This window comes from Chenopodium album, chromosome 16, assembly GCF_948465745.1.
Source record: "Chenopodium album chromosome 16, dcCheAlbu1.1, whole genome shotgun sequence".
NCBI lineage: Eukaryota > Viridiplantae > Streptophyta > Magnoliopsida > Caryophyllales > Amaranthaceae > Chenopodium > Chenopodium album.
This window is the reverse complement of record NC_137849.1, coordinates 40,076,234-40,091,730: the sequence shown is the minus strand read 5'-3', so window position 1 is coordinate 40,091,730 and position 15,497 is coordinate 40,076,234. Positions and strand designations below refer to the sequence as shown.

The window sequence follows — 15,497 nt, the reverse complement described above, 5'->3', positions numbered from 1 at the left end:
ACTTTTGCTAGTCCTAGTTTAATATTCGAATTTTCGCTATGATACACCAATACATACCAATATTATGACTATCACAGAATGTTTCTTTCAATCGTATGGGTGATCTTTTCTTCATACTTTACCTATATAATTACTGGGATTTTTTTTTGGCCATGACGTGCATACTGTTGAATAACAAAAATTTCAATGAACCCTAATGTTTGCCGCTGATTCAACCACCATCCCTCCCCCAACTACGCACGTCACTGTGGTTTTAGTGAAAATCACAAAGTATGTAAACTTAAAATAGCATATTTGAAACTATACATTGAAATTTACACCATAACAATTATATGACACTAATTCTTATATTTTAGTACTAACGCAGTCAAAGTTAAAATAGATAAGTGTAAACAATCGAAATGATGCATCAAATGATAAATAGATGAAGCATTGTTGGTAAAGATTAGTCTGTAGCTGAAAATGTATTTCACCAAGTCAAACAAATGTTGAAAAACCACTGTACCTGAATACAGTAATGGAAGATTTGCGAACTTTGTGTTAGACCATTAAACCCAATGAGAAATCTATTAATCAAAATCTGGTATTAGCAAATTACATGCTCAAAGCTCATCCTTAACTGATTTCTTAATTTAACATCAAGAGCCTCTTCAAATTTATAGTCTTCTCGACTAAAAATCTCCCATCTGCAACCAAACCTTAACAGAAAACCAGTGGCACCATTTGAATCAACTGGCATAACTGAACCAATAATGCGATCCTGAATAACTCCATGCCAACATCCTTAATGGTTTGATAAGGTACTTGCTTACTTTACCTTCTTTGTAAGATCAGCAGTTCGGTATACGGCATCATCCTTAATGAAGCTCCACCACAGGTAGGTGAGGGGAATGGTGCTGGCATGCCAAAGAGCATGTGCATCAACAAATCCTTCATAAGGTGGGAAATCATATATCTCCAAAAGCATTGCAAGTCCACCAGCTATGACTACAAACCACAGCTTCCACCGCGAAGGATGATGTGAGACACCAGCCCAGATTGTCCATATGAGAAGTTGGGCAACAGCCATGACCACACAGACTTGCATGTTCCATCCTGTTTCCAATCACAGCCCGTGAGCAAGGCCAGGTAAAGGGGTAAATTGCACTAATACGACTATAAACTTAGCCATAAGCTGGATAAATGTATACTAAGTTAACAGCATGAAATAGTACGAAGTAGGTACTTCTAAAATGACAATATTTTATCCATTCTCTAAAAATCTTCTAAATGTACCATGGTGTTTTTCCTGGTCTACCCTTCTCCCATGGACAGATGGACAGCATAAGAATATAGAAATAAAGGCAAATCATTCTCGGAGAGATCTATGATGCTACATAAGAATATTATCTAGTTCAACTATAGTTTGTGAAATGAAGGCATTGTAAATTGTAACGTAGCTTATCTTTGACAGGTGCTATCCAAGAAATAATGGATTGCTAGTTTGGACTTCAGCATAGGGAGAGCAGAAAAAACCATCATCTTCAACTAAATACAGTTGAATATAGCTACAATAGGATTAGCGTGTATTAATCATGTCTGCATCAACTCTATCCAAGAAAATCGACCTCAAATCCACAATTATCCATGGGTAAAGCTACAAAGATCAAATGAAGCAATAGCTAGCTAGAGTTTTTTTTCTTTTCAAAAGCCTGCTCAAGCTCAACACATCAACATATTAAGTATTTGGATCCAACTAAAACCTGATTCCCTAATCAATTAAAATGAGTTCCAAGTCATTTAAAGTTACTGATGAATTAGCATATCCGCTTTGACAACAAATGGAAATGATAAGGTTTCTGTAATAAAACGAAGCAAGTTAGATTGCTCATATGACATCATTACTATGTGGTCCTTTACGATGATAGGCAAAAGGTTGACTTGCACACTTCAGCTTTTTTCACATTTATAATAAATTAAGGACCCTGAAGCTGGAGCTAACTTATGTAATGAGTATATTTAACCTATAGAGTGAAGCATCACCATTGCAAGCAATTCTCAAGGCAGATCACTTTTAGTAAGATATTGAGTCTCTCTTACCATAATCCATTTTGTAGTTGTTAAGGTACATTATGTGAGTGGCTATGAAAGCCAGAAGTGGAGCAGCCACCATGACTCTAGCAGCCTCATCTCGAACACGGAAACTTCTCATTATTGAAACAATGAGTGAATACCCAAGTATAGCCACTGCAGATGAGTAATCAAGCTTCTCTGTTAAATCAATGTCTCTGCAATGCAAAAACCCATATTAATCAGTTTTTGTCTTTGAGAATAATAGGAAATACATTACTTTTAGTCCCTACAAAAGAGAGTGCATAAAAAACAGCTATGTTAATAATAATGAACCAAAGAGCGAAACCCTAGAGAACCCAGCACTTTAGAGGTTCTATAATAGTTACACAACATAACTTCATAAAAGCTACGACCAGACAAGTTGCCTAATAACTATTTGATACACCTCTCGTGCATCTTCACAAATATCTAAAAGTAACAGTAGTTATTGTACACAATTCAACCCCATGACCTGGGGAGTGCACGAAAACACTGGAGAAACAAGAAATAAAAGTCAACCTCAATATTAAAGTAGTTGCTACAGTTGACAGCTGTTTATGTTAGGATACTCAAGAAAAGAAACTTTGGTTCACTAAAAGTTTAAAATGAGCCTTGCTTGCTTAATGAAAAGGCTACATGCATCTTGACTTCCCTAGACCCTGCTTTAGTTCTTTAGTAGATAATATATAACACAGCAGTAGTGGTTGTCATACATGGCTGTACTACTGATATTCATGCCCTGCCTAATCTTCAACTTTTCTGTTCAAATGAGGATATTAGCTAGTTCTAAATTTTCCTTCTTACTCCATGCTTTAAATCATTTGGACTATATCAATCAGCCAAAATATAGAATCAGCTCCTACAAGATATATATCAGTCCTGAAGAACAAATCAACAAACTAAAAGACTTTTTCCCCTTGTTATTTAAAAATCTAGAAAATGAAAATCCAAGTGCATTTAACTTTCACTGAAGCACTACTTCATGCACCATGACTTCCTGGCCTCAAATGATACTCCCACACAACCACAAGATAGACCTGAGAGGCCTAGAAATGATGATGAAACAGAGAGTCAATAGGTAATATGAAATTAGGTTTGTTGCCTGGAACCTATTGAGGCACCCTATGCCCGCCCACTTCCAGAGGTAAACTTATTAATTTTAACCATTTTAAAGTGTTCAAACCTAACATGGATAAAGAGTTCGCTGCTGAGATTGCAGGCATCACCCAGTCAGGGAAAAGAAAAGGAAAAAAAACCTTCTTGAAGATGACCAAGAATAAAGGACTTTTGCTTCCCACTTTTCTTATGGATTATCATGTCTATTAACAGATATGTTCAATGAACAAATTCAAAAAGATAGCTTGAATTAATTTTAAGAAAAAAGCTTACCGACTGTGGAAAACAGCACTCCAGAACCAAGAATTAAGGGATAGGAAGCCATAGATATGCCACAAATTGGTGTATTCATAATAAGTTCCATCTTGCTTTAGGGGAAGCTTATATTGTAGAAGGATGTAAAAGGAAAGCCAACCACTGAAATGCATTAAGAGATTGAGGATAGATAGCGCCACTGAAACAGGTTCCTGCAAAAATAAACTGCTGACAATGGATAAGCCAGACATAAATGAGGAAAATCAAGTTCTGACCAGAATTTTTGTTGATCAAGCAGGTTTGCTGAGTGCACAATTTATACAAAGATTATCTACAAACTTAACAGTATGAGTGTATGACAAACCTGAAGTCCCAGTACACGTGTGAAAGGCCATTTTCCATGATATTTAACAGGTTCAAGACCAAGTGATTGTCTTTCTCTTTCTCTGTCAATCATGCAATAGTAGCGGCAATCGTTGAGGCAATCAGATTGTTTCCATTTCAAGTAAAGAGGCTCTTGCATGTACCATGGATTGTGGACTGAACCACCATCTGAAGAAGAATTGCATTGTGGAAAGCATTTCTCACCAATACACCCACTGCTTATGCACTGATTCACACAAGACCTGCAAACAAGCCCAAAAGATAAGGCTGATGAAAATACACATAGGACATGCAACATTCCAGATAAGAGAAGAAAAAAACATAAAAGCATACAGGCTACAAGTCTACAATTAAAGGAAAATCCAAAATAATTGCACATGAAACTTGACTACAGAATTATTGTCACCAATTGTGTTCCAGAGGCATGTATGATTCTTAGTTTTTCCAACAGTAAACAATAAAGCAATCACCCACTTCATACAAAGAGAACCATCACTATCATAGAAAGAATCAGTCCCAAGATTTCCAGAAACTCTAGATTAGATAAATGGATTAATTTGATGCTTCCTCTCTTACCTTTACAGCTTTATCTCCAGTGTTATCCACACAATAGCCTTAGTACTAGAGTCATCAAAAAAGGAAACCTGACTATGAAAACTAACATTCTGAGCCTCTACTTCCTTAGTACAAGTTATTACTTGTATAAATAAGGTACGAAACTGCACTGCTTCCTTAGTTCAACTTATTACTTGTATAAATAAGCTTGTTTCAAATTATCAGAACCCTGAATTTTACTAATCAATGTAATTATTGAGGTGTCCTGATGGGCCCTAAAGCGCATTTTATAGAGCTTTGCACACATATAATTCTGTACTTCACACAATATGTCAAACAACAAGTAATCACAATCGTAGAACTTATGTTCCGCCACAAAGCCACTATAAATAATACATCTTATGCACCTCCTCACCCACCACTTTATATAGCACGTCACCCTCAAACTTTATTGTGGTCCTAAGGGGCTTATCATGAGGATTCAGAAGCCCTAGACTACTATCTCCCAAAAACCAACCAACCTACCAGAATTACCATCCCCATCTTTAGACAAACTCAACCAAGAGCCACATTCACCCTCGCCAATATCTAAAACACTAAAAGCACAAACCTGAACTTCAACCATTTTCTCACTAAAACATTCAAACTAAAATCAAGGCCCTCTTAGCTCTTACTCCTCCCACAATAACCCTACTTCATAATATCGCCCATTTGACCTAGTTTCTTCCTTATCCCACACAATAAACCCCTAGCAAAAGAAGAACCAAGCACCTCAATTACCCATTACCAGCACTACCACCCCAAAAATCCTGTATTACCTTTATCTTCACAAACCATCATTATTAAGTTGAACATTACATAATTCAGAGATTTGATCAAAGTTACAAACGGTTCACCAAGAAAACATTGTCAAAGGAAGTGAAAGAGAACGCACTTCACACAAGAATAACATAAATCAATCAACTACAAGTTGATAACCCATTTCTAGTTTTCAAGTGAAGCCGACAAAAACAACGAGCATTATCAAAGTGATAGGATCTCTATCTCATACTCCCAAGTTTCTTTTTCAATTCTACAAATTTCAACACAAAGTTGGAATTTTTCAATCGCATCATCTGTAAGTTGCATCACAATAACCAGAAAATTGCAATAGCGAGAACTATATCAACATTACAACTATTCTAATACCTTAATCAAAAAATCATTTATCCCGATTAAAGGGTTTCAATTGCATAATTATGCAGATATTAATCCAAATAAAAATTGCAGATTGAGATTAACAGAAAAAAAAAAATTTAAGTTTATGGGTACCTGTAAAGTGGATCGGCATCACCAGCACTAGCATAAGAAACCCGAATACAGCATGAAATTACCAATAACAACAAGATTGACCAATGATTCAACATCTGGGGTTTATTCAAAAAAAATCAGAGATTAGAAATGTTAATCAGAGTATTATAATTTCAGTAGCAATTAAATTGAATCAAAATGCTAAAAAAAAAAATTCTTTTAAATGAGTAGACTTGCTCGGACCTTAAGGCTATTTCTTGCTCTGAGATGCAGAGATTCAGCGGGTGCCGATTACTGAAATCCCAACCAAGCAACCATATGTGTTCTCTCGGTTTTTAGTCTTGTTAACACTACGGAGTAGTAAAGGTGTGATTGTACTAATCGACACGCTTGTTAATGCATAAATTTAGACGGGCTAAATTAAATAGGGCTACAAATATAAGTCTGGTATGTATAATGTATTACACTATTACTGTATTAGATCTACATCATGTTCTTGATAACTTTGTGTGCAATTTAAACCGATTTTGTTGCGGTTTGGCGTTAAGATATGCAATCTAAGTCCCACGTATGAAAGATAAAGGAAGTGTTTATTTGTCTACTCCATATAATTGTCTACCTACTCCATTAGTATGAGGTTTTTGGAATGGTGCCCAAAAATAATCCGTGTGGGATAGGCCCAAAGCGAAACAACCGGTACAAGAGTTGATGGCTTGGTTAGGACAAGGGCATTAAACACGGAACCCAATAGGTGGCTTTGTACTAGAACACGCAGGTGTAGAAATGTAGAATGGTGTGACTGGATGGTGTTGAGTACAAGTCTTATGTAGTGTTGTAGCAACGTAAGATAGTTTCGCTATAGGGGAAGCCATGAAATATGTGATCCTTAGTTCCTTACATGCAAAGAATAAGTTAATTCTTATAAAAGTGTTCATCTACTCCATTGATATAAGCCCTTTTGACTTTTTGAGAAGGTGTGTAAAATAAAATGTTCGAAATAGACACAAAGTAGATAATAATAATATCATATTAATATAGAGTGAAGTTGGTCGATCATGATCTAACATCCGATCTATTCTAAATGTCAATCGTATGTATTTTTCTAAATATGAAATTTTCATGATTTATTTAATTACAAAACTAGAGATAAGTAAAAGCAAACGAAAAACCTAATTTGATGTAATAATTTCTAAAATAAATTGAAATTTGCTTAGATTAACTATACATAGCCTAATACATGGGTTAAACTACTTATGTGGATGACAAAGAATTACAACTTTATTTACGTGAATCATACTTCTGTCGTCCATAAATAACATTTTTCATTTCTTCTAAATTTTGTCTTCAAATAAAGTTTTCAAATCTAACCTAATGTTTTATTCACCAAGTATATACATGTTCTTATTTTAAATATTCAGACGCACATGCATCATTAAGGATGTTTCGTAAACGCATTTTGGATGCCCTTTTTATTTACTTTTAACTTTGACAATGTGGTCAAACAACAAAAATATATGTGATAAATGATTTAGCTTTTAGATAACAAAAACCTTAACCTTTTAGCTATAAGTAAAAAGTTGGTTTTATTATTAATGGACATTAGCTAGCTTCCCCCCCCCCCCCCCCCCCCCCCCCCCCTCATTTAGCATTAAACAGCCAACAATAAAAACAAGTATAGTAATTGATTTCACTAAATACATTTATAAGTCAATAGTCAAACAACTAATATCAACAACAAATACAAGCAACTAGTCAAACTAATACACAAATAAAACAGCCATCAAGCTAAGCAATAATTGTCAAACGCCCATTATCATTTTACCTTCTATTCGAATTCAATTCAACTCCAATGCACGGTAAAATGATTAATAAGAAAAGGAAGTATTCTTCCTCTATATTTTGATAGAAAATTATTGGCTAAACATCTTAACTCTAGTCGATCGAATGGTATTGAAACCATATTGCTAGAAGCCCATTATCGGCTCTTTAATAAAGTTACTCGTATATTTTATTGTTTAATTACTCATACAATCTAATCTATTAATACATAATTCTATCATATTCTTCTCTAACTTGTATTTCAAACAACGTACGTAGAGAGGGTATTCCTAACGTACCAAATACTTGGAAGTAGATCGAGGACAATTCCAGGTATCATAACTTCAAGTCAAGGTCATAAATTGAGTGTGTATCCTTATCAACTATATTAAACAAGCTTGATTATAAATAATAATTAGTGAGTAGCCTGAGTGTTGCCCGAGTTGCTACTTTTGTAATTGTACAGTGGAAGTAACTTTTTTTTTATGGATTTTGTATTTTGCAATTGTCTTTGTGTAAGCAAACTTTTTTTTTTTTTTTTTTTTTTTTTGTTTTTGTAATAGGGAATAAAAAGTCAAATTGTCAAGGTAATTTAATACCCGCATTAAATCATTAATGCGGACAATGCCTTTATGCCTACCTATCCTTTTGTTTTCTTGATAATTGGCTTAAATGGTTGAAAAGTTAATTTTGTTACAAGTGGTGGTTCGCGGTTCGAATCTCCTTATGTTCAAATATAAAATGTTCAAATACTTTATATGGTGTAGCATGATGATATTATGTTAAGTGTATTTAAAACTTAAAAGGGGGTCCTCGAGGGGTTAGGGGTTGGTTTTGCATTAGCAATTAATCGAAGATTGGAAAGTAATAATAATGAAAGAAAATGGAGCACCATCCCCTACCCTCTCTCCACGTGGCAAACCTCATCCTGTCAACCTATGTGGCACTTCTATTCCTTGAATTCCGCTCTCTTGTTCCTAAATTGTCCAACATCAAATTATGATAAACTGATAGTTAAAACCCAAGATTAAATTTATATACCTAGGATTTTATATTCTGTATTATGTTAGGTTTTACTCTGTATTTATTTTCTATCACAATCATCACACATAACTACATAAGAGTGATATAGGACTGAATGTGAATGCGACACATACTACCTTCCTGTATTTAACGATAAATATTTTATTTTAAAAGGAAGGGTATGAATGAGAAATGAAGCCATGAGCCCATGACCTTCACATCACGTAAATTCTTAGCTTGATACTAATATACTACATCAAAACAGTAGCTCAACTAAAAAGTTTTAGATTATATAATGCTTAAAGTATGTCCATGACTGTATTTATACTCTATTAAGCTTTACATTTTTGGAGTACGAGTAGTCGATTAAGTAATATCTTGTTGATAAAACATATTGTATGATTTTTGTTAAAATTAATCCCATGCGAAGGTAGCTTAGTGCTCGTGTATGTCTTATGGACAATGGACTTAGAGACTCAAATTAATGCCTTAATAATTATAATTGTCTTCTTGGGCCATAAAAAACCTTACAAAATTTAACAGTTTATCATTTAATCATTTATCTCTTTAAGTTGAATATTTCTAAAATGATTGGTAACATACAAATCAATTGTTTGATAGATACTTGTCTCATAAAACAATGAAGTATAATTATTCATAATATATTACTTCGTACATTATTAGACGTCTCATTAAAAAGTTTCTATATACTCCGTAACAAGTAATCAAGATATGTCAACCTCCAATACATATTGAACTTAAACAAGATGTCACACATATATATATATATATATATATATATATATATATATATATATATATATATATATATATATATATATATATATATATATATATATATATATATATATATATATATATACAACTATACAAGTCTCCGTTACTCGAGCAAAGCTTGGTGGAATTGGTGGGGAACTCACCTTATGATTTTGAGGTCACAAATTTAAACCCCACCAACTACAAAATGCTTGGAAGTAGGGGATTCCCTTACTTCTAGCTCCCCTCTACTCTCAAACGTCGACCTGCGGGGATGAGCTGGCTAAACCTGTAAGAGGTGCCGTTTAGTAGGGTTTTTCATCTTACTTTTTAAAAAAAAAAAAAAGTCTCCCTTAAACCTTTTAAAAAAAAAAAAAAAGGTTAATGGATGACACAACCGAAGCTAAAGTCACAAACTCACAAAAAAAACATTTAACGGGTCATTGATTATTACGGAGTATTTCTCAAATAGTTATTTGAGTTTGATGAATAAAAACCTTCATTTCCACGTTATTTTATTTATACCACCAAAGTTAAGAAAAGCGGCGAATATAATTGGACGCCCATGGTTTAAACCTATCATGACGTCACTCAGTACGTCAGATTTTGCGTAATTTACTTTTGTGTCATGCTAATATGACGTCATAATTTAGAATAAGCTAATTGTTGTGTAATTAAGAACTTTAATTGTCATCTTTCAAAAAAAAAAAAGAACTTTAATTGTCAAAGTTAAATTAGTTTGAGACTATCAATAGTACTCCGTAGTAAATTCATCAAAGCATTATGCATGCGGTTTAAAGGTCAACACCGTTGCTAATCTAGCAATAACATTATGCTTTCGTAGGTTTTACGGAGTAATTAGTTTATTTTTTTAACGGATCAAAGTAATTAGTTTAGATAAATAAAGATAATACGTAGTAACATTTTAAGAAAATCCTTATCATTTTGACATCTATTAATGGTCAAAGCTTAAAATGATAAGGAATTTCTTTAACAAAGTTCCTCATTTAATTTTATCCATTTTGACATCTTTTGATTCTTATTGCTCCGTACAAGTTCTACGTATAGCGTAAAGAAGATCAATTTCTCTACGCTTCTGGTTGCTTTGAGATAATATTAAGCATCTAAGACATATCTGAGTTCAAGACTATCATATACAATCTTGCATGTAACATGACTTATTACATGACCAATTAGTAGCAGCTAGCAAATGACTTGCATGTACTTGTACCTTAATTAATAAGAAATAATAGATGTCATTATATATTAGTTGTCGGCTAAATATATAAGTAATCCCCTCCCTTTAAAAACGTGTTAGCAAACAATTAGAAATATCAACAATAATATTAAAAGGTTTGTCTTTTGGCCCTCAATTATTTTAAACAAAAAATCTTTTAATTGCCGTATAAGTGTGTAACTATCAAGCACACAAGCTTTTAATTGTCGCGTAACAATCAAGCACATACGCACAACTTTTCGTGCATTTGTTTTTTAATTCTATTTTATTTTGGAATAGTTTTTGTACGATGCAAATGAGATACGAGTAATATAGAAAACTTAAAAAAGAAAGTAGAGATAGAGAATGTAGAAGAAATCCAGAACTATGATTGCCTGTTAAAAAAAAAAAAAAAAAAGATCATGATTTTATTCTCTAGGGAAGGAGCAACTTAACTATCATTGTAATTCCAAAAGTGAGTTATGTCTTATGGAGAAGTGAGAACCCTAAGTACATTATATGACAAGTCACAACACACAAAACTAGCCATCCATGCTCTATACATAGTGTAATGGACTGTTCAAAGTGGGATACTCGATCTGATAATTATGCTATTGAGTATGGTTACAGACTTATGGGTATTATTAAAAGTATTTAAATATAATCGATATAATAACCCTTTTCTTACTATTTTATTTTTTTTAATCTTACAACTGGGCCTGTTCACATTTACTGAACTGAGTTGAACTGAACTGAACTGAACTGAATTTTTTTTGAGAGAGGGAAGTTAGGAGCTGAACTGAACTGAACAGGACTGATTAGAGCTGAACTGAACTGAAATTAAGTAAATATGAACAGGTCTTACTTTCTCAAACCCTAAGCTGATGATTATATAAATTGTTACTAATTACATTATACATGTATCCAATGCTCCATACTAGGGTTTTGTGTTTTAAAGTACATTGAGATCACATGTTAAAGTTGGAAATACGTATATTTTGGTCACTAATTAAGCGTGACTATATGAGTTTGTCTTGCTAAATTTCCATATTAATACAATATATGGAGTAATATGTATCAATGGTCAAATCAGTATATTAGCAATTATGTCAAGTTTGACTGTGTTTATTGGAGCATGAAGCCCACAAAGTCGTTGCTAATTATTGATTTATAATTATAATTATTACTTGTAATTAGTGATAAGTAGAGATAAAAAGATTATTTTAAAAGTGATTAGCCAAAGGTCAATGTTAAAAGCTAGACTACCATATTATTTTGGGGTACTGTTGTTTGGCAATTGATGGTTGGCTTTTGACAGCGTGAAGTATTAGATGTATGGATTGAGTTTTTAAGTTGATGAATTGTTTAAGCCATCTATTTATATTATAAAAGTGTTTGACAAAATTAGCTATGACAACTAGCTGTTTATTAGTCAAAAAGTGGGTCAACAATCAGAAAATCAGTAGAAAAAGCCATTTTTAATATTTTTTTAGCTTTTAGCTGAAAAACCAATTTAAAAGCCAATTAACAACCACATCTATTTATTTGACTGTTAGACCAAATTAAAAAGCCAAAAGTCGGATATAAAACTATTTTTCAAATACTTCCTTGTATTTTAGCCAAAAATCAATTAAAAAGCCAACTAAAAGTCATTAGCCAAACACCTAGCTTTGATATGGGGACAAAATATTCCATAAAAATTGAATTAATTGGACAAAGAGAGCATCTAGCTATAGCACAATATAATGTATCTAGAGAGGGGGGGGTGGGGGATGGGAGACAGAGACACAATAGGTTAGCGTATCCTCGCAAAATCTCATGGCTAATCATTTCTTCTGGCTATATTGCCTATTCATATGGTTTTGACACTCTCACTCCTTATCACCCTCTTTTTTAATCATCACATTTTTGTGACTATGCTCTACATTTTTTCCCAACTTCAGATTTTTTTCGTGTCTCTTTCTTTTCTTCTTTTGTACCTCTAATCCTCTATCATATCATCCATCTTTTTCTATCTCATAATAGGGATAATTATTCACTCAAGATAATTACAGAAATTTCAAATAAACAAGAATTTAATTAAGGAAATTCACTAAAAATAAAGAAAAGTAATTCTCAAAATTAATCTAGAGTGCCTTGGAAAATCATGCATGTCTCCCTTGATAAAAAAAATTAAAAATCTTATCTCAGATCTTGAAAGTGTGGGGATTTAAATTCTACCAGTTGAGAATACTTGGAGGTGAGAATCCCCTTGCCTCTCCACATACTTTTAAATATATTAAGTTCGTAAATATTAGACAAAAATATTCGTAACAATTGAAATATAGTTAGGTCATTCTCCTTTATCTAATTAGATACGGAGTAAAAGTGTAAAACTTTTCCACTAGTTTAAGTTAGTTTTATTTTATTTTTTTCAAATATGTTACAAAGCAATCAATTAATTGAATAATTATTTTAAACTCTTAGAAATACTTTTCTTTTTATTCTAGTTAAACCGTACCTTGGCAGTCAAATCTTGCTGCAGTTTGATGAGTGCATTGTGCAGAATTTAGAACACATGCCGACTAATCATTCTAGTTTTGACAATAATAATTAGGATCAATATCTAGATTGATTAATCATGACTATTGATAATTGTGTTCTTATTGCTTAATTAGCTAGCTAGGAACTTTTCATCTTGTCCAAAAAGATAAAAAAAAAAAAAGCGAGGAACTTTGCAATAGTTAAAGGCTTATACACGTTAGTTAGTAGCCATAGCTCTTAATTAGCACACAAATGAAGTCATGGTGACTCATGTATCGTTTTTAAGAAATAATCTCTTTCTTTTTTGTATGATATGTAATTCAACTCCCCCCCCCCCCCTTTTTTTTTTTTTTTCCTTCTTTTTTTGGTTTTCCCTTACCTAAGGGCTAAACTACTTTTTTCAAGTTATATTGGTGCATTCAATATATTGGTGCATTCTATTTTAACATATATGATTACAAGTTAAATAATGTGTTCATTACTCAATATAAATTCAATAATCATCATATTCATGGGAGAATTGTATTTATGTTTGTCCTTGCAACTACTTTGTATATAATTACCCTCATCCCCTTCTCATAATATAATATATACTCCATAGTGTGTCGAACCCTAACCATGCATGAAAACGAGCTATTTATTTCACCTAAAATTCGACAAATGATGGATTACTCTAAATACACAAGTGTGCTTCTTGAAATAAAATCTCATTTTAGTTATATATTTGGACAGGCTTAATGAAAACAAATTTCTCATTCAATTTCTTCAATATCATAAATATTTGCACTTTTTTGTCAAAAAAATATTAAATTAATTATTTGCACTTATAGAAGTATCCATTTGTACTCCTTTGATCCTTCCATATGTTTACTCCACTTTTGTAGCATTATTTAAGAAGGCTTATTTAAGAACGTTACAAACATTTGTAAAGGTACAAATACAAAAATTCCAAAAATACACAAAAATTCCATTTACATTAAACTGGTCAAACAAAAAGTTAAACAAAAGAAGCAAGTCAAAAGCAAAATAAGAAAATCCGGGGATATAGTATATATAGTACTGATAGAAATACAGATGAATAATACTAAAATTTTTGTTGGCATCTTTGCTAGGGTAACTGGCAGTCATCTGTAGAGAAGTTGCAGTCCAAAACATGTGCTTGGATCGAGCCAATTAGACTTTACATTACATACCCATTTTTATTCTTTATAGTCAATCATCTCACCTGCTACTATATTGACAGCTATCTGTCTACTTTGATGGATTTTAATTCATTGCTCTAAAAGAATTATGGATGTTGTTTGTGTTATCATATCAGGTATGTTGTGCTTCATATATCTTTCTACATTTGGATTAGAGAATCTGTGTCCATGAATCGATACTCGACAGATAGTGGTCATTTAGTTGAACATACAAAGTATTATAATCATATTAATATTTTCCTATGTACGTAGGGTATTTTTTTATGTAATTATATATATTTCATCTTTGAGGATTCTTTTAAGGTGATTTATTGATGTACGCTTTTTACAATAAACCATTAAACCTTGTTGTTTTAAATGACTTTAATTTGCTAAGGTTTTGTTAACTACTAAAATTTTAATTTGGCCTTTCATGCAGCTAGCAAACTCAAACATTTTAATCCATTGGCTTAAAGCCAGCTATTTCAATGAAAAAGAAAAAACAAACTAGAACACCATTATTATATATACACCTTTCGTACCGTTATTTTTATCCAAAGATTGTTACTCTGTAGTTTGCACCAAAATTTGATAAGTAAGCTCACTAAACATCATATTTATATGCAAATATTACAACCAATGAATTAGAAATACTAGTAGCTGGTCAAATTAAGTAAGCAAACTGAACTAGTGATCTAGTGAACAACTAACTAATAAATTCCAAATAAAGCCGTAACATTCTTTCAAAAAATATAACCACGCGATTCAAGCAGACACACTCTTATACTTTTCAAACTTTCACAAGAGTCTAGCTTGAATATCTATTACCTTAAAAAAAATAGAAAATTAAAGAGTGACATAAAAAGTATGGTTAGAAAAGAATATAGGAGGCAAATTTTAGATCTCATATGAAATACGATGGTAGAAGAAGCTTAAATTTTTCAATAAAGTCGCCAATGTTCCTTTGAAATTAAATAGGGATGGAGTATCGTTTTTAAAGTCACTCCATTCCTTATAAGAAAGCATACACGTCACACCATACACCTATCTCACACAAAAATTACTCCGTACTTGTTTAATAATTATTGGTAACGGAAGCTCACTTCAAAACTTACATGTTCTCTCTCAATCGATCAAGTTAATCAATTGCATAATAATTTTCATCTTCAAGTTTTAACATTCATGAGCATGGATCTGTGAAATAATTCCTCCTTTTTTGCACACAATTTTATTGAGGAATAAATGTTTTTATGCTCTCATTATATGAC

At 32.5% G+C, this 15,497-nt stretch overlaps 1 protein-coding gene across 1 annotated transcript; it reads right to left on the bottom strand.

Moving 5' to 3' along the window:
* Positions 1-432: 432 nt before the first annotated feature.
* LOC145585289 (uncharacterized) lies at positions 433-6,064 on the bottom strand. Its single transcript, XM_081642005.1, has 6 exons — positions 5,935-6,064; positions 5,713-5,807; positions 3,827-4,088; positions 3,481-3,674; positions 2,080-2,267; positions 433-1,095 (listed from the first exon to the last, which is right to left on the bottom strand). Exons 2-6 carry the CDS (start codon positions 5,805-5,807, stop codon positions 809-811), a joined length of 1,026 nt encoding a protein of 341 aa, XP_081498131.1. The 5' UTR covers positions 5,935-6,064; the 3' UTR covers positions 433-808.
* Between the last annotated feature and the right edge of the window lie 9,433 nt (positions 6,065-15,497).